The sequence below is a fragment of the Lepidochelys olivacea genome (assembly GCF_965140295.1).
Source record: "Lepidochelys olivacea isolate rLepOli2 genome assembly, chromosome: 4".
Classification (NCBI taxonomy): Eukaryota; Metazoa; Chordata; order Testudines; family Cheloniidae; genus Lepidochelys; species Lepidochelys olivacea.
The window spans coordinates 105,468,045-105,494,437 of record NC_140414.1 but is presented as its reverse complement, the minus strand read 5'-3'; the positions used below and the strand labels follow the sequence as shown (position 1 = coordinate 105,494,437).

The window sequence follows — 26,393 nt, the reverse complement described above, 5'->3', positions numbered from 1 at the left end:
GGTTACTCTGGCAAATGGCTTTGTAGGAACCCTGTGTCCTAAATGTGCTATGGTACGTGACATGCACATTACACACGTAATGTTGCATCAAATTAAGTACAGCACACTGTGTTGTGAGTTGTAGGTGATCTGACTTGAGTGGGATTATAGGCTGACATACACTGGTTTCGGGTAATCAACGCTTAGCTCTCTGTTAGGCTGCACAGAGAGTCTGGGTGAGAGTTGGTGAAGGCTACATTATTTAGCTATAAAAAGGATGGCAAAGACCCAATGAACTTCAAAGTATTTGTTGTAGGTTTAGCCTCATGATTGAAGATTATTATGTAATTTAATTTTGACATTAGACACCAAGACAGCAGTATCCCTAAGCATCTCTCTGTTAAAAGAACTTAAGCAAGGTATTTGTTGGAATAATTTTTAAAGCAATTTGTTTTATATACTATTGTTTCTTATAACCCTACGGGGATTTAACCTGTGAGTCTGACTGCGCTATTGGTTACATCAGTGTAAAACCAGCAAAACTCTGTTGGCTTCAGTAGAGTTACTCCATATTCGCTTCAGAGTAACCCACAGCTGAAACTGGCCCTATTCCTTTTCTTCCTAAATCATGAGCACATACTGGTTTATTCTTGCAGGATTGCTCATAAATTGCAAGATGTTGCTACTGATTTTTGGTGGGGGGTGGGAGGGGCAAAATTCTGAGGCATTTGTTAAAAAAAAACACAGAAAAGAAAAACAAACTAAGAACAATGTGGACTTGTAGGTAAATTTTTTAGGCCTACAATTCTTAACAGAGTGACCCTGGGTTTTAGAGTATAGACTCCAAACATGGCGCTATGTAATGTGACTGCCAGGGTTCAGTAACCAGTTGCCACAGAGTAAACAGGATCCATGCTGGGCCAGCTGTTCCTGAGGCTACTCTGTGTTTGGGAGCTGTTCAAAGGAAAGAGTGGGGGATTCATGCATGAGTCCCCACTTTTTCTCAGGGAACTCTCTGCACCTTATGACCCTTTCTCTGACTTTACTCAGCTTCCATAACCTTTGTAGGGCTCTTGCAGAAGGAGAATAGATTAGAACAGGTTGTTGGGGTTCCTGGGTGAAATCCTGGCAAGTCTGAAAGTGTGCATGAGAGGTGGTGCATTTCACGACCCCCTTCTGACAACAAAAGTTACTTCATGACCCCCAGAGGGGGGACCGAAGCCTGAGCCCTCCCGAGCCCCACTGCCCCGGGTGGGGGGAGGACCAAAGCCTGAACCTCACTGCTTTGGGTAGGGGGGCCAAAGCAGAAGCTCAAGGGCTTCAGCCCCAAACAGGGGGCCTGCAACCTGAGCCCAGCCACTCAGGACTGAAGCCCTCAGGCTTTGGCTTTTGCCCTGGGCAGTGGGGCTTGGGCTTCAGCCCCGGGTCCCAGCAAGTCTAAGCCAGCCCTGGCGACCCCATTCAAGGGGGGTCGCAACCCACTTTGGGGTCCTGACCCACAGTTTGAGAACCGCTGCTATAGTGTATCTGACTGCGGTAATGCCAGTTTTCCAGCTATTGTATGGCAAGGGGATTTGATGGTGCAATTTACACATTGAGAGGACCCCTACATAGTGCCCTGCACATAGAGTATCCCTGCAGTAGTTCTGTCTGAGGGGAGGTACAGGCAGAGCAGCTGTGCAGGTAGTCAGTGGGAGTTTTGCATGGGCTTCAATGGGGCCAGGATTTAATCGCCTATGATTTTGGGGGGGAGGGGGGAAGGAATTGTGTTGTGTAACCTTCCGTCAACAACCCCTGATTGCTACATGGCAGAAATCTTCAGCCCAATTCCGTCTTCGTTCCCTGGCTTAGCGCCAAGGAGAATGTGTTAAGCTATGTGGCTCATTCAGCATTCGTAGTTGTCAGCTGCAGAGAAACCTGCTCCCACTAGGACACTGGGGAAGCCCTGCTCCTCCTGAAGTCCTCCCTCCCCAGCTCTCTGGCAGATGTATGGTATATGGGGAGGTCATTGTGTTGGGTGGCTATATAGGCGTTATGCGACTGAGAGAGAAGGGTCAACAACATTCAGAATCAGTGGATGGCCTGGTGGTGACATGGAGAAATTCTGGGCCTAAGATTTTGACCCTTACAAATAAGCACTATCCAGATAGTTAGTATCTGAAATATCACAGTGTGTTTCCATATTGCTACAATGACCCTCATCTCAGAGCCAAGTTGCCTACATTCATCATAAATTTGGTGTTCTCTTACTCTTATTGTTGAGAATTGAGAAATGTAAATGAGAAATGCAGAATAGTGGAACTGAGGTTACAAAAAGTGTTTACAAACTTGCTGCTGATTTAACCACTGACATTTTCCATTCCTAAGTATCAGAGTTTTGGTGCTGCTGGCTTATCAAGACCAGTACATGTCCTGAGATAGGTTAAACAGGGCTATGATTAATATAGTATCTGAACATCTTACAGTCTATAGTGTAGCTATCCTCATAAATGCCCCTGTTAGAGAAGGAAGAACTATTATCTCCATTTTACAGATGAGGAACTGAGGTACGGAGAAACTAAGTGCTTTGCCTAAGGCTATTCAGGAAGCATCTGTCAGAACAGGGGATTGAATTTAGATCTTCCAGATCCAAGGGTAGTGCCTTAACTACTTGAACATTATTCCTCTCTAGAAGGCAATATTTATCTACCACAACACCAGCCACATTCCCAACAGTTTGTATTTGGTTTCTTTCTCTCACAATGTCAGAAGTTGTTTGAGGGCTCGAGTTCCTTCAGACAATTTTTTCCTCCCTTAGGTGTTGCAAATCTCTGTGTGCTTTTGCTTCTTTCATTCCCCTGACCTCTGGGCATGGAAACCTTGGCATCTTCTTCCAAAAATGTCTCTGAGACTTCCCACATACAGGTTGTAACAAGTTCACTATACTTGTGCCGTGGTGTTTAGAGCATACTGACTGTAAAACGACCATTGGCTTGTTTCAGGAACTTTGTTGCATAAGAAGTTATTTATACATTTTTAATGCTGGAAATGATAATTGTGCCACTGTGCAATGAAATGCAGTTTCCCAATCATATATGGTACTGGGGCAGGGGAGGATGGGTGAAGGAAAAGTATGAGCACACATTCCACAGCCTTTTTTCCATTGCATTATTATGCATGTCTGTGTTCTAAGATTCCGTATGCTTGAAGTTCAATAAGCATCAGTATGTGATTACAAAAAAAGAAAAGAAGGGGTCTTGTGTTTCTCTGTTTCTATAAATAGGTGATTGGTAGGCATTTTACAAAACAGAGTCTGTTGAGATGATAGTCTGACTCAGTGTGGGACAGTTCCCAAGGGGTTAAGACCATATAACCAGCTCTGTGCCCCCCATTCACTAGCTCCAGCATTGTGGGGTAGGGGACTGGATACAGAGAGTATGTCCATAGTGCTTCTGTGGGCCAATGATCCCCAGCTGGCAGAATGGTGCCTGTGGAGAGCTGAGCGTAATTTCAAGCAGTTCTGTGGTGTAAATTCACCTTTGCCTCTCCTGGATCTTGTGCTGAGCTCAGCTTGACCAGGCCTGAGAATTGGGCTATAAGTGTCTCCAAGACAGGCTTTCACGCTAAGGCAAACTTGAGGAGAAAAAAAGAGAGTATAGAGTAATTTAATTTGGGACAGATTTTTCCTGCCACCTGTACATAGAGAGGATATGAAAACAGGGGGGTGGAGGGAGAGAATGCTGTTCTAGGGATGCTCCATCGGGGCTGGGCTCCACAGCTGGGAGCAATTCCTGTCTCCCAAAGGGGTTTGAAAAATAAATTAACAATGACAGGGACAGTATTAACTTGTACTGCGAAAAGTACCTTCAGATGGAAGAGCACAGGAGGCCCTGCAAAAGTAAATGGCACAGAACCGCATAGATAATGGGAGAGTCCCAGGCTTTGGAGTCAGAACCTCCTGCTCTTTGTGTGGGAGGCAAACCTTGGAGACCTGGCAAAAAAATACCAAGGAAACCGTGACGTCCACATAACGGAGTTTCCTTAACTTTGCCTGGGGAGATTCTGACCCCTAGTCATTTTTCACTCTTGTCCTTACTTCTTTTGCAGATTTGAAGATCTAAATAAATCTCTTACTCAAGTTTCATAATCTGTTTGTAAAAGATCACAATCAGTTTGTACTATGCGTTAGAGATGGTGGTGGACCCACATCTAGAGAACTGAATATGTTGCAATAGAATGGGGTGTGGCAATCTCTTCTTTACTTTTGTGGTTTTAACCTTATTCCCAAACTTTTTGGTGCTTATTTAAATGCACTACTCTGTTTTTCCTTATTGCATTGTCACACCTGCACAGGTGTCAGCGTGTTCTTGCTTTACTGATAATATTCTGATCAAAAGAAGTTATCCCTTTGCGACCTATTTTTAAAACTTTAGTCTCTTAGAAGAACATTTTGGTGGAGCTGTAGTTTAAGGGTAACTTAATTCGGAAAACAAATTTGAAAATTTGGAAGTCCCTTTAAAGACCATAGTGTTCCTTCTGTTAATACTAACATTGCATTTAGTCATAAAGTAGACTGTAAGGTCCTCAGGTGAGAGACTGTATTTGTACATCACATAGCACAACAGGGCCCCAACCAAGAGTGAGCCTTCTGGGCACTACAGCAATACAAATAACAAAATAGCTGAACAAGCAAATATAAAATTAACATTACAAAGAATGCTGATTTATTCTTTTCAACATCAGATATGGCTTATGTGTATGCAGGCATTTGAGCTGAATGTATGAGACTGCAAAGGGCCAGGTTTGATGAGAAAGGAAGTTTCTTGCATTTCCTGAAGTTAACCTTTGCTGTGATTTATTAAAGCTAATTGAAGACTGAAAGACATTTGTATTTGGAACACAATTATGCATTAAGAAGTCAGAAAATCTGAATTCATAAGCATGTGTTTTGTAATTAAAAGTGATCTTAAGAAATCAAAGCATGTAAGGTCCAGATTTTTATTATTTTTTTAAAAATACACCTGATGATAGTCAGTTTTAGAGCCTTCAGATGCTGTACTGTGACATTTTGAGAGAAGAGAAGAAACTGGCCTGATAAAGAGCATAAAATATTCAGTCTTGACTCATACTGTTCAATGTCAGCTTTTATACATAATAAAACACTATGAAAAATGTAATTTTAGCTAACAGAAAATAGTGTTTAAAAGCAGACATCATAATATTTTTAAAAATAGTTTAAAAGACCAATGTTGGCCAAACACAATAACAAACCACGTGCCCTATCCCATGGGAAGATCTGCGTAGGCAATCCCTTGTGTCTACACGGACTCAAGGGTCTTCTGGCTTGGATCAGATTGCAGGAGTGGGGCCCGGAACAGTTATTTTTTCTAGCGTCCGATACAACCCAATACAAATAAAATACTTTTCATTTTCTCTTTGATGCTTTACAAGCTTATCTGGAACTTTGTGATTTCAACTGTCTCTGAGACAGTTTGATATATGGAGTTAATGTTCATAACTGTGGGATCACAAGGCAGTATGAAGCTATTACAGGCATTTTTATTTATTTTTCTGTTTCAAAAATGGATTAGTAGGAAAAGCTCTAATCATGTATTTAAAAAAAAAAAGAAAAAGAAAAAAATCCCGATAATATCAAACTGAATGGACTACCTTCCTGAAATTGCTCCAAATCCTCTCTGCAATCAGCCCCACTCAAGCAAAAGCCTGAGTGAACAGCCAGACCTTAACCTGTGCCCTCAAGGTCAGCAGATTTGGGTTCAACACAAAAGCAAAGCTGAGGAGACATTTTATAAGTGCAGAAATCATTTATTGTGAAAATACTTCAGCCCCATGACTTCTCTTCCTGTTCTACATCAAAGTGAAGAAGAGTAATAAACCACATCATAAGAATCAATACTTTCCTTTGCCTGGTGAAGGTCTGAGAGTCCTATGCTGCTGCTTCTTTGCACTCCATTAATTTCACTCTGCAGATGGGTCTTCAGGAAATATTTTCCAAGAGAATTACTTCTGTGGCTGGATAAATATAGGCCACAGGCCAGCAACTGGATTTGCACAAGTGGAGCTCCAGGGTCCAGCCACGTGGATCTGATATTGGGACCATAATACCTATTTGGACTTTATTGTCTTAGAGCTCGTCATGCCCCTTTGTCCCACCCATGACCTTCATGCCCACTGGAGGACCCCCACCCCCTGCCTTACAGTGGATTAAGCTGAATCCCTCTATGTAGCTGGTTCAACTGGCTATCAGTTTCCAGGGATGTTATGCTATCATTTTTCAAGAGCACTAACTTCACACACAGATAATAAGCAAAACATTATTAAATATTGCAGTTACTCTTAGTAATGCTATCTTGTTTAATCTGTTGAGTTGTGCTGTAGAGCCTGTTATCCAGTACTGTGTGATCATGTAATGAAAGACCTTCCTCTATTGTGCTTTCACAAGGAGGCAGAGTTAAAGGTAAAGTTCATAATTCAGTCAGTCCTGGATTTCTGTGTTGAATGTCCTACTCTTTGTGCGGATTGAGCACAAAAATAAGTGTTAAAGTTGGAGGTTAGTATTAGAGGGGCATTCAACACATGAACCTGGGATTAATTAAATGGTGGTGTTTCTTTGCAGTTTACCTTTTAGGCTACTATGTAAACCTTAACCCTAAGATTTTGCTTCTGCAAATACTTAACACACATACTTAATGTTATGTGTGTGAATAGTTCCATTAAAGTAGACAGAACTACTTGCATGTATAAATGTCTACAGGACTGGAGGTCTCAACCCTCAAACTTAACATTACAGTCATAGTTTTTGTCTTCTAATTGGCTTTTTCCAATGACAGTTGAGATGTTTGAGATGCTTTCATATGGGTTGGATCAGAGAGAATTATCCTAATTTATGTAATTGATTTTTAATGTATATTTCATTACATAATAGGATTTTTTTAACCAAAGAGGCAGAATTGCTTTAAAGATGGAATGAAAAATTTAAAATAGAATGCAATAGAGTATTCAGGAGAATTTTACTGATTAATTAACATAGTTAGTTTAGCTTTGCTGGTAGAAAAAACAGTCCAGGTTTATGCCTTTAATTAAAAATGCAAATGTCAGTGTAGCATCTGACTCAGAAGTTATAAAACACTAGGGTCTAAAGAAGAGCTTAGCATCATTTGTCATTTTTATCTCTCTGCCAACTACTAAAAACTGCCATAGTGTATCTCTGCCAGTACAAACATCAGCAGCCTTTACAGAGACCTCTAATTGAAATCTAACTCTGAGGCATTTATAAAAGTCGTGTCAAGAACTCAGAGCCTCTTAAATTTGCCCTTCACCAAAATAGCTTCAACCCAATTTCTTATGAGACTGTTGTTTGGTGTTCCCAGCTGGGGTGGGGTGTACTTCAAAATGACATGACTGTGCATGAAGATTTATTGAAATTAGGCCCTCTGATTTCCTCAGCGGGATTGGAATTTAGAAAAAAAAATAGTTTGTTTGTTTCATGAGGCACAGCACAAAATCTTTTCCAGAAACATTTTGTCATGTAGTCAAGGTCTTAGAGAGTTTCTATAATAGCAGAATGTAAATTTCATTCTTCACATAAGATTAGACATCCAGGGGATGGCTGATTATTTTTCCCGCCTTCACCACAACAGTTTGCAACATCTTATGATGAAGTGTTCAAGTGCCACTTAGTGGCTATGCAAAGCAAATGTAAGATACTGTGATATTTGCAACACAATTTCCATGAAGGAGGGTTGCTTAGTTCACTTTCTTACCACCAGGGGAATTTCTTGCCTTGAAGTTTAGAGCCTGATCCAAAGCTCTTTGAAGTCAGTGGCAAAATGCAGAATTCAGGTAAAGTGTTGTCTCTGGGTTTGAAATACTAGCTTTCTAAGGGACAGCATTTTTCTAGGAGAATTGAGTTTATTTTTATCTGTTAAATAGATAAAACAAGGCATATGCTCAACAGTGATTGGTATCTGGCATCAGTTAATGTTCTGGAATGTCTCTGTTAGTTCCTTCTGCAGGATATCTGGTAGGCGCGAAAACATGTTAACTGTCAGAAATGCTATAGGCTTGACGTAATACGTCCATATCCAGATACTAGGCCGTGAATGCCAGTTTTTGTCTTTTGGTAATCTGCAGGAGTAACTCAGATTTCAGCATGTAAATAGGTTGATTCTCTCATTGATATTTGTGTGTTACTCACTCCCAGGAGTGAGAATGAGAGTTACACATCCACATCAAGAGGAGAACAGACCTTCAGCTCCATACCTGTACTCTCTCTAACATGAATAACTTCAGTTACTACCAATAGGATGCCATCAGTGGGAGTTCTGCATGTGATTTAAGGGCTGAAAAAGTTGGGGGTATTTCAATGAATCTTCTCCTCTTAAGATGGGCCCTTTTTTGGGGGGGGTCTGTATAGAAAGAGCTTAGTTCAGTGTGCATTTTAATAGAGTATCCCAATATGATGTAGCTGGGCTAGGTTCTGAGGGCCTGAAGTTCACAGGTGAACAAAACCAAATGCTTTCTGAGGTTTCTGGTTTATTTACAAGTTATTTGTTTACCCTTCAGAACACAAACTGACAAAGTCTCTAGCCACAGTCCCTTCATACAGTTTACCGCTCTGTAAACTCTTTAAAAGAAACAAGCAGTATAAAAAACAACACAAATAGAGCAACTCTTATGCCTCCAGAGGTCCTTCCTTGCTTCTACCTGTGTAGACAAAACCTAAGTCTTTGTCACACTCATAAGTCTCTTTTTAAGGCCTGAAGCATAACTAAAATATAGCAAGCTCAGCTGCATCTGAGCTCCAGAAGGCAGTCCCACACTGAAGCCCTTGCTGAGAGTTCGCCCAAAACATCTACAGAGGAAGTAGCACTGGGGCTGTGTAGGGAGGGAATGGCCCATGTGTTATCCACTTCTTATGTATTACAGTTTGGCTGTATATATCCTGATGTAGCTTTTCAAATGCTGAAAACAAAATCAGAAAATGAATTAGAAGTTGTCACGGTTCCTTCCCCACTCTGAACTCTAGGGTACAGATGTGGGGACCTGCATGAAAGACCCCCTAAGCTTATTCTTACCAACTTAGGTTAAAAACTTCCCCAAGATACAAACTTTGCCTTGTCCTTGAATTGTATGCTGCTGCCACCACCAAGCGTGTTAACAAAGAACAGGGAAAGAGCCCACTTGGAGATGTCTTCCTCCAAAGTATCCCCCCCAAGCCTTACACCCCCTTTCTTGAGGAAGGCTTGATAAAGATCCTCACCAATTTGTACAGGTGAACACAGACCCAAACCCTTGGATCTTAAGAACAATGAAAAATCAATCAGGTTCTTAAAAGAAGAATTTTAATTAAAGAAAAGGTAAAAGAATCACCTCTGTAAAATCAGGATGGTAAATACCTTACAGGGTAATCCGATTCAAAACATAGAGAATCCCTCTAGGCAAAGCCTTAAGTTACAAAAAGACACAAGAACAGACACATTCCATTCAGCACAGCGTATTTTACCAGCCATTAAACAAAAGGAAATCTAATGCATTTCTAGCTAGATTACTTACTAACTAACAGAAGTTCTGAAACTGCATTCCTGATCTGTTCCCGGCAAAAGCATCACCCAGACAGACAGACTGACCCTTTGTTCCCCCTCTCCCGATTTGAAAGTATCTTGTCTCCTCATTGGTCATTTTGGTCAGGTGCCAGCAAGGTTATCTTAGCTTCTTAACCCTTTACAAGTGAAAGGGTTTTGCCTCTGGCCAGGAGGGATTTTATAGCACTGTATACAGAAGGTGGTTACCCTTCCCTTTATTTTTATGACAGAAGTATTGTATGTTTTGCTCAGGGAAAAAGGGGAAAGTCCTCTGAATTACCAACCTAAATCTAACAAGAAAGCAAGCTCAAAAAAGTTAAAGCTAACATTGTAAGGACTACAAAAACAGCGAAGAGTCCGATGGCACCTTAAAGACTAACAGATTTGTCTTTACTGTGCCACCAGATTCCTTGTTGTTTTTGTGGATACAGACTAACACGGCGACCCCTCTGATAATTGTAAGGACCTAAGGCCATATTGAATAAGTAAACACCACTGAAGTTTATGGAACTGTGCCTTCTTCCAACAGGGCCAGATTTGTCTCCAGAGCTGTAACAGTGTGTGGTAACATGTCTATAATTAGAGTGGGTTAAAGTTTTCCCACACTTTTTTGTAAAACAAAAACAAAAAACCCAACAAAAAACCTTTGTTCAAAAAGGAAGCTTCCAGTGAAATATTATCAGCATCAGAATGTTCTATAAAATTTTCCCTAGGAGTTTTTAATCAAAAGTCTTACCAACATTTTTTATCAAAATCATTTTCAGAATGTCTGTAGAAATTTTTTGTTCAATCAGAAATTCTATTTTAGGTCAGTGAAAATCTTCAAAAACTATTTTGAAAATTATTTCAATAAAAGTTTAAGTGTAAATATCTGGGAAAATTTCAAACAGCAAAATGGAAACACCTTCAAATTTTTTTGTTACATCTTTTACCCATATTTCATCTAGCTCTCTTTGTAACACGGTTTGGTACTATCCAAACAGGCCAAACCAAAAGCACATTCCCTGACCTCAGCATGGTATTTACTAGAGTAAAATAGTCCTAAGGACCTGTTTACTGTACACTAGAATTCAAAATGTGTTAGCTAGACTGTTCTGGCTAACATGGTTTGAACTTTAACATGGATAGCAAAAAGAAGTATTTCACCAAAGATTAAAAATATTGAATAGAACAAAGGGAGAGAGACGGTCATAATTTGTTTTATCAGAAAGAAATAACTTTTGACTTGCTTTTTACATTTAAAAATATTCTTTATACATTGAGCAGTCTGCCACATTATTAGGTGGTGAAAATTAAGGACTTCCAAAATTTAGATCTTGACTCCTTTTATCTAATAATCTTAGATTATTTTAATTATATGCCACCAACAATAATTAGCAATAGCTACGAGGCTAAATTGACTGCAATCAAAGCAATTTAAATCGCCAATTTAAATCTGTTTAAATCCTCTGTTTTAATTTTGTTTTGCATTTGTACATTTTAGTTATTTTCCTAAAGAAAGGTTGATTCTCACTAAGTGATGAGCATTAAAACATGGTGAGTGCACCTCTCACCGCTGGGCAAGCACCTTCTCCCAGTCACTTTGGGGATTATCTTGAGGCCAGTGCCCCCATCTGTGGTTTGCACACTGTTGCTGTTGCTCTCCGTCTGACCTGCAGCCCCTCTCTCAGCCTCAGAAACCACCACGTCCTCTTTACGACTCAGCCCTCCAGCTAGGTTGCTCTGTGTTTCCCCCTTCCGAGAGGTAGAGGAGGGGTATCACTGTGCAATAGTCCAGCCATTTCCTCAGTGGCAAGTGGGAGGGACCCAGGCCTGCCCACCACTCTGGGTCCCAGCCCAGGGACCCTGTAAATAGCAACCTCTTTCTCCGCCTCTTTAACTTCCTTCAATGCTGCTGTGATGCCCTTGGCCACTTCCCTACAGCTTCAGCACCTTCTTCACTCTCACCTCAGGGCATTCAGCTACCCAGTCCCAGCAGCCAGTCAGGAACTTGCTCTTGCTCTTGCTCTTGCTCTTGCTCTTGCTCTTGCTCTTGCTCTTGCTCTTGCTCTTGCTCTTGCTCTTGCTCTTGCTCCCCTGGTCCCTGCCAGCAGCTGCTCTGTCCAAGGTACTCCTCAGTAGGGATTGACCCTGTTCTTCAGTGTAGATCTTCTTATATGGGCCTGCTGGCCTCCGATTGGCTGCTTCCTGCAGCCCTTCTCTGATTGGCTGCACTCCACACAGCTTCTCTGTGCTGTTTGGAGGACTCACCCCAACTGCTCCTTTCTGGGACATGGTATTGTAGGACCCCAGGGCTTCCACTTCTGTGTAGGGTGGACACCCAATGACACACGGTATTTGGTAATGAAATATAACTTTTACTCTAAATGTGGTGCGCTGCTGCTGCTGTTTGTTTTGTTTTTTGTTTCTGCTAACCAGGAGAATACACTATATTGATATACATTTATTTTAACAGTTATTTAGCTTAATTTACCCATATTCAGATTATTATATTTTTATTATGTTAGAAAATGGTGAAATGATGATGATTGGTTTTTTTTACCTGTGATTTGTGTCAAGTTGTATTTGAATGGAAATTCAAATTCAATTAAAATCAGCATTTACAATTTTTTTATTAAACAAAGCTACCTTAAAAGTGCTAAATACATAAGAAAATTTTTTATGGAAGTTCATCAAACCATGTTTTGCACTTACCACTAACTGATTTATTAAAGAAGGGCAATATTATTTGTAGTTAATGAACTGAACTGATTATTCTGGTCACCATGTCCTTCAAGATTTTAGAAATAGTAGATCTCTCCGTTTCACATCTAGTTTTTATTCAGATTGGAAGAGGAAAACAAGCTTTTCTGCTTTTTCAACTCCCTTCTGGTTTCTAAGCTTTGAATGAATTCATCATTGAACTGAACTAAACTAAAACTAAAATTAAGAAGATAGTCTCTCTGCACCTACAGAAGAAGATACCGCTGTCAAAAGCACTTCAACAAACTGAGTCCAGGAGCTTAGCAATGACTTTCACCAGCTTAGTGATTTCTTTAAAACTTGGCAGCATATATACTGCTTAATTTCTTTTTGTATGTAATTTGTGGTTTTTAATAGATTATAATAAATTTAGGACATGGCATAGGTTATCAATTTCATGTTTATTTCAAAATAGGTTTATTTAAATCAAAACAAAATTTATATTTGTTAAAAATTGCTTTAAATTTAAAAAACTTTTATTTAAAAACACAATTTTTATCCATCCTGATAACCATTGCTTAAATATTGCTGCCAAAATTATCTTTGTTTCTTATTGACCTGAGTATGTCATTTCCCTCTTTTGATTTCTACACTGGGTCCTCCATAAATGCTATACAACACATTAAGAAAATACAAAGGAATGCCAGTTCATACTTTTAGAAATGATAAACTATACAGAGATTAAAAATTTTTTTAGACATTAAATGGGTTTGTGTATTCAGTGGCCTCTCACACCATTTTAAATCAGAACTAAACCAATACCCCATCCTGGTGGTAAGTGGCACCATGGTACCAGTCATGCATTTTTTGGGGTGAGACATAAAATCAAAGTATTGTCCATAATATGGGTAATTGTATTATGCTTGCAATTACAGTGGGATCTAGCATTTCTCTGTGTTCCAGCCTAAAATGCCATATAGTATTCTGCTTCAGAGATTGCTGCATTTCCATGGTAGGTTGGCTAGTTCTTATTTTTAATGCACTTTAGGATTGTTTGAGATGAAAGGCACTGTAATCTCAGCCCTGCAGCTGGCTTTGTGCAGGTTGATCCCTGCCCATGCCCTAAGCCCCGAGGAGTCACGGCACTCTGCGTGAACACAGGGGGGCTACTTGCACAAAGCCCGTGGCAGGATCAGTGCTCAAATTATTATTAAGAAAAAGATATAACTATTTTATTTTATTTATTTAACTAAACAATCTGCCACATTTGAAATAATATTTTAGGCCCTGATCCTGAAAACACTTACACATGTGCTTAACTGTGGTATCCACACACATACCACTCACATGTTTGAAGTCATACACATGCATCAGTGTTTGCAGAATTGGGGCATTAGTTATTAAGTGTAAGGGATGATCTATCATGTAAAACAGTTAGAGGACCCATACTGAATGAATCAGTTGAAATGTATGCTTGGATTAATAATTATAGGACAACAGATCAAACTAGTTAAGGAGTCCATTGTTCTAACAGGAAAATGGAAGTACAGTCAGGACATGTGGCAGAAATATGCAGTTGTGTCTTACAGTAAAATATGCTAAGGCCTTTGAAGTGTTTAAGCTTGATCAAAAACATGGAAGATCACTGGGGTCAAATCTCATTGCAACATTTTAACAGTCAGTTTTGTGTTTTATATTTAACAATTATTTTGCAATGTACTTTTAAGGAAATGTTTCTTCTAGAAAGAATTTGCTGAGAGTGAGAAGGTAAAGCATATTTGATGAAATTCTGGAATGTGTATTTTTTAATTAATAACATGTATTAGTTGGAATGAAGAAAGGGGATATTGGGGGATGATAGGCATTGCTTGAATCTCATTTCTGAGTTTAAACCAAATGTTTGTTGCTCTTGCTCTTAGCCAAAAACAGCATTTTATATACAGCATAAGAGTATAGAGTCCACACTATCTAGGTACATTGCAGGGGTTAATAAACTGGAGGAGGAAAAATAAGAAACAGGAGATGAAACATACACACAAGCAAACATTGCTTATTTAATTTCCTATTCCCAGTGTTTTTGAACTAGAATACAATAAGTAGCACCACAGTGGAACATAAAAATCATGGATAATTCTATCAAAAGACAAATAAAATTATGTCTCATGCAAAATTATTGCACATATTGCAAGTTACCAGTAATGATTTGAATACAGCATTACACAGGAAATGGCATCTCTGGGTATGCTGCAGCTTCTAATCTGATGAAGGCTGGCAGTGAAAAAGCATCACTAAGACTGAAGCTTGATTGGTCAGTATTGCTGAAGGCGCTTTTTAATTGGTTAAAATGCGGTAATTAGTCTATACAAGCCAGTCTGGAAAGAATTAGTTCTATCCTGCTGAAGTTCTAGTGCTTGTTTTGTGAGAGGACTGGAGCAGTGAGGTCTGTGATATGAGGGCAATGTTACAGAAATTAAGATTTCTACAGTTGGATTCTGGAAAACAACAGGAAAACATGGTATTCATTTTTCCTTGTGTTACCTTTGCTTGCTTTGGTGATGATAGCATTCATAAAAGATACAGTGGGAAACGAGCTATTGATTTCAGTGGGAGCAGGATGGAGCCCTTTCCGGTTAAAAAAAGTTTTACATCCTTCGGGCCAATTTCTCAGCAGATATAAGTTGCTAGTGCTTCATTGATTTTAGTGACTCCATGGTGATTTACATCCACTGAGGTCTAGCCCTAACTGTGAGTTTTTACTGTTAGCTTCCTTTCCAGTGAAACTGCTACTTTAACTAAAACCAAAGAAGTTAGTGGCTATGTTTTTATTAGAAAATCAGTGTGTTTTGCTATGCTGTGGTTTGTTTTGTTCTGTTCAATAGTCTCATTTTCTTCAATTTATTAGACAATGGCCATTGTCTTAGAACACCCAAAATAAAGAAAAGGAGTACTACCTCAACCAAAATAAAGAGAAATTTCAATAGAACATGTGGACTTTTTTTTAAGATTGTGACTCTTTACTCATTAATCAGAGTGATTAATGGGGAAATTAAGGACCAATTCAAAATCAGGCATTTAGAAATACCTGCCGAGACCGCATGTCTTGTAATTTATGATTATATTTTATGTTTCTGGTACCAAATTAGTTGATTTCAGTTTTATGTGTTTGCATGTGTTTAAAAGCAGTATCAATGATCTACTGGAAAACAAACATTAAATTGATATTTATTCAAGCAATTAGTAAAACATGTTTTTTAATGATAAAAAACTGTGTGATTATGGCAGATATACCATGCATGCTATCATAAGTAGATTTAAAAAGATGCCACATTGTGCAGTATTGGTAGCATAATCTACTTTTAATAGTCATCTAGAGTATTAAGATCTAGCCTTTTGGGCCCCTGTTTCTGCAATTACTTACTCATGTGCTTAATTCAATGGGACTACTCCCATGCTTAAAATTAATCATATGCATGAGTCTTTATAGGATCAAGGCCTTTGGCGGTAAAAGTATATGTGCAGAATTATTTTATTATGTACCATCTATGATTTATCTAATGTGATGCTCCATTTTATGTAAGTAGCTAGTCGTGGTTATGGATTATCTATAGCACATTGAAAAGCTATCATTGTATAAAGAAAAGGAGTACTTGTGGCACCTTAGAGACTAACCAATTTATTAGAGCATAAGCTTTCGTGAGCTACAGCTCACTTCTTCGGATGCATACAGTGGAAAATATAGTGAGGAGATTTTATATACACAGAGAACATGAAACAATGGGTGTTACCATACAGACTGTAACAAGAGTGATCAAGAAAGGTGAGTTATTACCAGCAGGAGAGCGGCGGAGGGCGGGAAGGGGAAAAATCAAGGTGGGCCATTTCCAGCACTTTACAAGAACAGTAGGAGGGGAAATAAACAAGGGGAAATAGTTTTACTTTGTGTAATGACACATCCACTCCCAGTCTTTATTCAAGCCTAAGTTAATTGTATCCAGTTTGCAAATTAATTCCAATTCAGCAGTCTCTTGTTGGAGTCTGTTTTTGAAGTTTTTTTTTGTTGAAGGATTGCCACTTTTAGGTCTGTAATCGAGTGACCAAAGAAATTGAAGTGTTCTCCTACTCAAGGGCTTCTTTTCCAAGGGTCCAGATGATGAAGATGTCATCAATGTAGCACAAGTAGAGTAGGGGCATTAGGGGACAAGAGCTGAGGAAGCATTGTTCTAAGTCAGCCATAAAAATGTTGGCATACTGTGGGGCCATGCGGGTACCCATAGCAGTGCCGCTGATTTGAAGGTAGACATTGTCCCCAAATGTGAAATAGTTATGGGTGAGGACAAAGTCACAAAGTTCAGCCACCAGGTTTGCCGTGACATTATTGGGGATACTGTTCCTGACAGCTTGTAGTCCATCTTTGTGTGTAATGTTGGTGTAGAGGGCTTCTACATCCATAGTGGCTAGGATGGTGTTTTCAGGAAGATCACCGATGGACTGTAGTTTTCTCAGGAAGTGAGTGGTGTCTCGAAGATAGCGGGGAGTGCTGGTAGCATAGGACCTGAGGAGGGAGTCTAAATAGCCAGCCAATCCTGCTGTCAGGGATTTAAAAACCAGTGAGAGAACACTTCAATCTCTTTGGTCACTCAATTACAGACCTAAAAGGGGCAATTCTTCAACAAAAAAGCTTCAAAAACAGACTCCAACAAGAGACTGCTGAATTGGAATTAATTTGCAAACTGGATACAATTAACTTAGGCTTGAATAAAGACTGGGAAATGGCCCTCCTTGATTATCACTACAAAAGGTGTCCTCTCCCCCCTCAACCCGCCCCCCCCCCCGCTCTTCTGCTGGTAATAGCTCACCTTTCTTGATCACTCTTGCTACAGTCTGTATGGTAACACCCATTGTTTCATGTTCTCTGTGTATATAAAATCTCCCCACTATATTTTCCACTGTATGCATCCGATGAAGTGAGCTGTAGCTCACGAAAGCTTATGCTCTAATAAATTTGTTAGTCTCTAAGGTGCCACAAGTACTCCTTTTCTTTTTACGGATACAGACTAACACGGCTGCTACTCTGAAACCTATCATAGTATAGTCAGAGTTTTGATTTAATCAATCCAATGAGATCTCATGACTACTCCCTGTTTCCTTTGCCTCAATATTACTGGAAAAATATTTTCTTACAGTTTTATGACTATAGAAGCTGAAATCCTTATTTAGTACTTAAAATACATACTATTTTATATAAAATATATACTATATAAATATATACTATTTTATTTATATATATATATATAGTTTTCCAGTGTTCAGGAATGCCCCTCTATAAAGGAATGAGATGTCTTCCCAAATCAAGTAGTTTCCTTCTAACTAAATAATTTTCTTTAACAACATATTTCAAAATGAAGGGAAATTTTATTTTAATCCTTAAGAACTGCGATTCAGAATGAAAGTTGCTCCAATCACGTCTGTTTATTCAGTGTTTCGGTGGTTTGCAGTCTTTCCTCTTAAGAATTTTTTTTGCTCCCTTCCTTAAATGTCTGAAAGCTTTTTTTTGCCAAACTTCTCTTTCTTGATGACTAACGAGAGTAATCGCCAGGGAACAGTTGAAGACTCCAAGAGAAAGGAAATACAATACTTGGGAGGGGGAGGGGGAGAGGAAGGGGAGAGAAAAGAGTAGGAACTTGGATGATGTGAATGAAGCTCTTTCATTGTAAATTTAGTGTTAGACATGGTTAATCTGTATTTAATTGTTTTATTCCTAATATCTTATCATCCAAGGGATTCAACCAATAAGCAGCATTACATCAATTATATTCCATTGCCACTGATACGTCTTTTTGATTGTTATGCTGTTCTTGAATTAGATGCTGTGAGTGAACATGAACTACAAACATTGAAAGTAAATCTGCAGCCTTACTGGAAGTTTGTAAGTTTAAATAATTGTGGGAATTCACTGCTACAGGAGGCTTGGAGCTGCCGTGTTATTTGCTTTTTCCAAGGCTGGAAGGCTGGCTACTGGTTTTGAATCCCAGTACTGTTGCTGGTCAGCACCCTCTACGGGCAGGCCTGCAGAACTGCATTGATGCTGCTCCCAAGGCTTCTAGCTTCTGTACTCAGAGGTAAAAGTTTCCTCAGCAGCTGAGACCTCCTTTCCTCAGGATTTTTTTGCTGCCTCCTTCTCGGTCTACAGTAGGTATTTTAAGGAAGGCTGGAGATTGGCGGATGACAGCATCAAAGGACTCTTGCTGCATGTTTCGCTCTGCATGCTACCAGCTTCCCCACCCCACCCCACTCCACTCCTCAGTTTCTACAGCACTGTTTTGGGGGCTTCTCCTTAGCTGTTTGCCAGTGTCCCTAAGATTCTTGCAACAAGGGTCATAAATCCACCCCTCAAAATGAGCAAAAAGACCCCTTATGAGGATTCCCCGGCACAGCGTATTCACCCTAGTCCTTGGCTGATGAAGGAAGTTTTCCTCCCTCTCTGAGGATTCTGAATCAGATGATTAGAGCTACCTGTTCCCTAGCAAAGAGGGAGAGGCTTTTGTTGAATTCATTCACTGTATTTGAACCTGCAACCCCACCTCCCCCTTACCTAGAACACATTCAGAATGAGGCTGAGGAAAGGCAGATCTGCCTTTCCCACACTAGAATCTTGTTCAGTGCTGTGTGGGCAACCCTGACAAAAAGAGGTTTATCTAGGAAAATTCTTATGACCAGTAGAGCTAATCTTCCTTGTAATTGTTTTTTTAATTTTATAGTTTTCTTTTTTTTTCTTGACCCAAACATTGTTTTTCTAACGTCTACTGCCACATTGAGCACTGTATGCTTATGCAGCAAATTCTAAGGGAAGCAGACTATTTGAATTCCCTCTTACAGAAATTTTACGTTTTGTGTAACTCATTTTAGGGTACAGTAGTAGCCATGGAGGCTACCCTATCCCCCCTCAGCACTTGACTAATGTATTTTCCGCTTGGACAAAGGGCTAACTGGATGACAGTGTTTTTGGTCCGTCACTCTAGTAGGTGAAGGCAGATCTTGTGTAGCTGGATCGTTTAGGTTAGGAAGCCATCTTTGTCTTTGTGTTTAGTCATTTTCTTTTTCATGACAACAAGTTAGCCAAAATTAAAAACAAAAGAACAAAAAACGGTCTTTTCTCATATATTTTTTGAAGAGCTGGCCCGCAGTTCTAGTTTGACCCAGGTCCTTGGAGGCTGGGCTACAGAGTAGAGGAAAGCCTGTCTTTTTCTCTGCCTGCAGTAGATCCGTGTGAATGGTTTTGCTAGTCCCAGTTGGCTTTCTCAAATCCACATACACACCTTTTACCTTGCTGGCTTCACAGAGGTGAAGTCTCAGATCTGCAAAACACAAGTGGTGATAACAGATCCACTTAGAGCACTCCCTTCCCTTGAGGAAGCAGTCACTTAGGTCTGTGTTGGAGCCAGCATGAGAATTCTGTTAGCTGTGTGTATACAAGATGGAAGAAGTGCCATGGTTGAAAAGAAGACATTCATACCAGGTCTGTATGTGGGGAAGCTCTCTGCAGGCCAGCATCACAAGTTCACTTTGGCTGTCTTATGCAGTGTGTGTGAATGCTCCGCTACCAGTCAGAGTTCCACAGAAGTGAAAGGGCCACTTAGGGGACAATGCATGGTGATAACATTTATTTTTTTTCCTTATTGCTGAGACAATGCCAAACTAAGTCCGATGAGCCAGCCAGTATTTTTTAAAATTAATGTTAATTGATTTTCTTTTTAAAGAAATTAACAATAACAAGTACAAAAATGAAAATGATTTACAGCAGCTTGTGAATGTTCCCAAATACCTTCTCCTCATGAGATCGCCAATAGAACTATACAGTTTTGCAGCTTGTCAAATACTATACAGAACACACACGTGGGGGGGTTACAGTAATAAAATGGGAGAAGAGAGATGAAGGGGGGGGGAAAGGAGGGTGTAGGTTAGGTGGAATGGAGGTCTGGCATTCTTCAAGCAGTCTGAACATTTTTTATTCAAATGTGTCAAGAAGTGGGGTGCAATTATCAGTCAGTGAATTCATGTAAGAAATCTCTGTCCGCTAGCCTTCTTAAAGGGAGAGTGACACCATAAGAACTTTTCTTCATTTCCTTTCCCCGTCTGTCTCTGCTGGGGAAAAAAAAGTTATACCTGCTTGGGTCAATGGAGGAAACCTATTGAAACTTCAAGAAACCTATTGAACCCATAATAAAGGTGAAAGTGGGGGTGTTCATAAAAGGAGGAGTGAATAAATGAATGCACCACCAGGGGAAAAATTCCAAAAAGAAATGGATTGAACTAGGCCCTCCTGCTATAAAGGTACCACTGAGCAAACATCTAGTCTTGGCACCATGACAGCAGCTGAGAGTCTACCTCTGTAATGCATTCAGCATTATAATTTGGAAAGTGAGGTGCAAATGCTCAGAGACTAAGTGTTGGAGCTAGTAACCTAGCCAGTGCTCTGCGTGGTCTGAATTCTTATGAACCCGTCATTGTTAGCCTCCAATGAAGTCTCAAAGATAATTACAGCCTTTAAAATTAGACTGTGACAGGGAATGGTCTTTGCATTGGCCAGAAGACAAACTAGATGACTTGAAAGATCTTAGAACTTTAAATTCTTCTTACAAATTTACAAATGCTTTTTTGAAAGCAGGCCGCTATCATTAAGGAGAAGTAAGTTGTTTTGTTTGTTTTTTGTAAGTTAATGGTAGACATCTGCAGAACTGAACAAGCCATTTTCTGATTATGTACAGTTAAAAATATGGCTTTAAAGTATTCTTGCATGTAAATTGCTACTACCAGTGACTGAACTTTTTGAAATAGTAGCAATTATCTGCTAATATTTTCCATTATAATATCCAGTAGACTGTTTTGGTGTAAAGATCTTTAATTTAGACAAGGTGTTTCAAATGCTCCTTTTTAGTGCTTATACATAGAAATGTGTTCCTTACTCTCGTAATTTTTCCACTTGCCCAAAATGGATGTACATTACTTTTTGGGAAAGAAGTTATTTGCTTAAACTTTGCAAAGCTAGACTTTAAAAATAGAAAAATACAGAGGTTCTATTTTTAGAATGTCTGATGTCTTAGAAGATGAATACAGTTACTATTCCTATTAAATAGCTGAAACTATTTTTTGGAGGATGGGGGAAATATTGAAATTGTTTCCATTTATGCTAAAATATTTCAGATATTATTAAATATTTCTCTATGCACTCAAACTCTCCATCAATATAGTATCTGCGTATCTCACAATATTAATTAATGCATGCAACCCTCACCCTTGTAAGACTAGGAAGTACAAAGTGTAAGCAATTTGCCCAAAATCAAATCTGTGGCACAACTTGGATTTCAATGCCTAATTTTCTGAATCCGAATGCAAAGGATCCTCAGAGCCCTTTACAAAGCCATGTAAACATTGCTATTGCAATTCACAGATTTGGAAGCTGATGTAGAGGGTGAGGTTAAGTGGCTGGCTCAGGATCACACACTGAGTCAGTTCGAGTCAGGTCTCCTGACCGACATTATCATCTAATGGAAACTGGGAGGATATGTGTATTGTTTGTTTAAAACTGTAACTGTAGCAGGAACCCAGCCAGGAAGGGACAGCTGGGAAAGCTTCTGTGTAGATAGAAGATCTACACTGAAGCAGGGAGAGAAAGAGTAGCTTTAGAGACATGTTTATGATCAGTGTCGGAAGAATATGACTTCAACACTCTCACATAACGGATGACAGATCCCGCTATTATGAGCACTAAGTAAGGACAACATCCTCCTTTCCTCATGCCCCCAATTGCTTTATTTAAAAAAAGCGGACTAAGGCCCAGATTTCTAAAGATATTTAGGTATTGTGGCACTCAGCAATTTTTGAAAATGAAATTTAAGCTCCTATATCCGTTATGTCTTGCAATGCTGAGTGCTGCAACACCAAAATACCTTTAGAAATCTGGGCCTAACTTACAAATACACTTAGATTTAAAAGTACATCTAGTGCTCATGAAAGGTGCCAGATTTGAAGCCCTGAAAAGAGATGCCTTTTACTCCTCTACAGAATACCTGCATTATGACCAGCGGCAGTGAAAACTTCTCCCTGCTCCCTTGCCAAAATGCCTCTGGAGAGACCACCTTCAGAGAGTAAGCATAGTGCACACACTTTTATTCTTAGGCTCTTTGCTGTGAGAGCCAATTAGTTCAAGTTGGGATAGTGGCATTGAATGTGGATGCCTGAAGAACAGACTGAGGCCATCAACCCATTCAATGTTATTACCAGAAGCTTAAAATTCCAAATTGTTTTTAAAAATACACCCCTCTTTTCCATTCACCTTTATGAAACTTTGGAATGACTTGTATTTTTATTGTTGTAGGGCCAGAACCTGCAACCCAAACTTTGGACCTGATCCAAAGCCCATTGAAGCCAATAGAAAGATTCCTATTGATTTCAGTGGGCTTTGGATCAGGCCCTCTGTGAGTAAAGGTTGCATGATAGAGCCCTTCCTGCATTTTATTTACTAAAATAAAACACATCTGGGATAAAGAATAATGTAAAAGTCAATTTTGCCTGTCAATGAATCTCTCCTTATTAGCTGAAATTGGACAACTTACTCTGGCTTCATGGACAAACACTGCAGTCTAGTGTTTAACGCAGTGGTTCTCAACTTATTTACCATTGTGGGCCACATCCAATACTACTTGTATGGCCCTGAGGATGTCATATGGGCTGCAGCTCTGCGCTGATTGGGCCTCAAGCAGCCTATGGGCCATAGGTTGAGAACCAGTTGTTTAAAGCAAAGGACTTTGAATCAGGACTCTGCAGTTCTTTATATGGCTCTTCCACTGACTAAATGTGTGACCTTGAGTAAGTCACTTAACCTTTCAGTAGCTTAACTTACCCATCTGTAAAATGAACATAATATTTATGTCAAAGGACTTTAAGATCCTCAGATAAAAGGTGCAAAAGGTTTAAGTATATTATATTGGTAAATAGTTTTTTCCCCCCTTGATGAAGTTAAAAACATAAGAATGGCCATACTGGGTGAGACCAAAGGTCCATCCAGCCCAGTATCCTGTCTACCGACAGTGGCCAATGCCAGGTGCCCCAGAGGAGTGAACCTAACGGGTAATGATCTAGTGATCTCTCTCCTGCCATCCATCTACACCATCTGACAAACAGAGGCTAGGAACACCATTCCTTACCCATCCTGGCTAATAGCTATTAATGGACTTAACCTCCGTGAATTTATCCAGTTCTCTTTTAAAAACTGTTATAGTCCTAGCCTTCACAACCTCCTCAGGCAAGGAGTTCCACAGGTTGACTGTGCACTGAGTGAAGAACTTCCTTTTATTTGTTTTAAACCTGCTACCCATTAATTTCATTTGGTGGCCCCATGTTCTTCTATTATGGGAACAAGTAAATAACTTTTCCTTATTCACTTTCTCCACACCACTCATGATTTTATATACCTCTATCATATCCCCCCCAGTCTCCTCTTTTCCAAGCTGAAAAGACCTAGTCTCTTTCATCTCTTCTCATATGGGACCTGTTTCAAACCCCTAATCATTTTAGTTGCCCTTTTCTGAACCTTTTGTAATGCCAGTATATCTTTTTTGAGATGAGGGGACCACATCTGTACACAGTATTCAAGATGTGGGCATACCATGGATTTATATAAGGGCAATAAGATATTCTCTGTCTTATTCTCTATCCCTTTTTTAATGATTCCTAACATCCCATTTGCTTTTTTGACTGCCGCTGCACACTGCGTGGATGTCTTCAGAGAACTATCCATGATGACTCCTTGATGTTGAAGTTGATGACTACTGTCCATGAGAGTGAGAAATCTAATGACCTTTCTAGACTGAGGCATAGTCCAAGCAGTGCTTTGTAAGCTTCCTCCTGCATTATCATTGACTAGCATTCTGGGCATTCAACATCCATGATTGTTATCTCAGTTGTGAGTGGGTCACCAAAGGGTGAAAGGCTAGTGACCACTTCTTATTACAATAATCATAATTGCCTCGCTGTTACTTTGTATTTCCTCTTGTCTGTTTGTTGTATCCTTCTGTTGTCTCTAAATCGTATACTTAGATTGTAAGTTCTTTGGTTCAGAGATAGTCTTTTCACCCTGTGTGAAGTGACCTGATCCCTGATTATGGCCTCTGCTGCCGCAATACAAATAAATAATAGTGCAATAATATACTGTGTTCCGTAGTCTAGAATGGGACAGGTTTCTTACATGAGACATTTTCAAAGAATATCCTAGAAGAACTTAAAACTTAAGTCAGACTTTCTGCCAGAGTTGCTTGCTATTTAGTGATGTGGAGATTGATTGAAATGTTGTAGGTGCTGTACGAAGTGGTGCAGGACCTATGTCTTGCTTGCGGCCCTCTCTGTCCATTGCTGCTCCACAGAACAATACTATGCTTTCTTTTACGAGCAAGGCTTGGGTATACAGGATGGAGAGTTGTGACACACTGACACAGAGTAAACAAACACATGTATTTTTGCATGTTACAGACCTTTACACTTTGTTTCTAAGGTTGAGTGCAACCATTCCTTGATGAGTTCAAATTCAGCATAGCCTTTTAATGTCAAATAAGAGACTTAATGCCATATTCTACTCCCAGCTGAGTAGTGACTTGAGAGGAGAACTTGCTTCTTAATGTCAGTTGTTGTAGGTATGTGTATATTGATGTAAACGTGTGTATATGTTTACAGAGACAGGTGGGTGAGGTAATATCTTTTTCACCAACAGAAGTTGGTCCAATAGGAGACAAGCATTCAAGCTGTACTGAGCTCTTCTTCAGGTATGTTTACAGACACTCCTAGCATTTTTAACAGGAGGAGCAGTGGTATGGTAGTTGAAGCACATCTGGTTTGGATGGCAAATAACATATCTTGACCTGCCTGAAATTCACTTTACATTGGTTCAAAGGTTATTTTTTGTTCTGTTCTCTGTTAACGTAAGTTTGTTTTTTAAACTAGAGATACTAGTATTTTGGGTTTAATGTCAATAACTTACTTAGAAATAACTAAGATTATTTAGGAAACTTGCGTTTTTGCCAGTTTAAAAGAGAAGCTTGGTTTTGCTTTCAATTTGTATTTAAAACATTTATTTGACACTGGCATTTTTCTAGAAAGCTACATTAACTGTTTTTTTTTTTTTAAACATCGGCTATGAATACTGTCTTTATGCTGAGCTGAGCTACTTAAAAGTTCAGTGCTGGTTGGCAGTATAGTTTGTATTTTTTTCCCTTTAAATTATTGATATGTTATTACAGTGCTGTTAAGCGCGGAGCTACCACATTTCACAACTTCCTGAATAATCCACACAGCAGCACTCTGTTAGTACTTTTCTGTCTCTCTCTTTTTGTCCGAGTAGGTGGAGTCTCTTCTCAAAGCTGCCTGTGGCATATTCCCCTCCTCCCCTTACCCACCCAGCCCTTTCCTTTCTTGCACAGAATCTCTGAGATAGACTGTGTGGAATTGCGAAGTCTCAAAGACCAGTGACCTCATAGTTGCTGTAGAGTCTGAGAAGTGAACATGCTTCTTTGCAGCATGAGACGGGCTGCCTAAAAAACTGTTTTTAAAGACAGCTTTTTCTGTTTTCACAATAAATTAGGCTACTGCTCGATGCAGATGTGAGAGGGTTATCAGACAAAAGCAGGCAAGAAGTGGAAAAAAGAGGCTGTGAAAGTGGCTAAAGTTACAACAGCGGGTGGTGATCTGTGTCTGATCTTGTAGGATGTCACCATTGTTCAGCTGGGTGGCTAAGGTAGGAGGAGTTTTCACTCACTTTCTTATGTATTCTTTTTTTAAAAAGTGTAAGAACTACCACGTTTTTGTTTACACTGTTAAATCACAGAAATGAGGGATAGGGTGAAGAGCCATATTGCACTTTTTAACTGTGTCAAGTAAAATTAGAAGCACTTTTTGTAATATATTGGTATATAAAATTGTGTTGAGAGAAACTGAAGGTATGATTACTTGTGGCACCTTAGAGACTAACCAATTTATTTGAGCATAAGCTTTCATGAGCTACAGCTCACTTCATCGGATGTTGCATCCGATGAAATGAGCTGTAGCTCACGAAAGCTTATGCTTAAATAAATTGGTTAGTCTCTAAGGTGCCACAAGTAC

The 26,393-nt window shown here is 39.5% G+C and overlaps 1 protein-coding gene across 4 annotated transcripts in view; it reads left to right on the top strand.

Annotated features, from left to right (window-relative positions):
- Positions 1 to 26,393, top strand: part of TBC1D1 (TBC1 domain family member 1) — a gene marked incomplete at its 3' end in the record, with an annotated part of 200,274 nt that overhangs the window by 35,914 nt on the left and 137,967 nt on the right. The window contains exon 2 of one of the 4 annotated variants that reach the window (XM_084625706.1): positions 25,876 to 26,028. The exons of the other annotated variants lie outside the window; for them this stretch is intronic. Coding sequence (XP_084481832.1) covers positions 25,999 to 26,028 — 30 coding nt within the window. The 5' untranslated portion in view covers positions 25,876 to 25,998. The remainder of the gene's footprint in view (positions 1 to 25,875; positions 26,029 to 26,393) is intronic. 4 annotated transcript variants of the gene reach the window in all.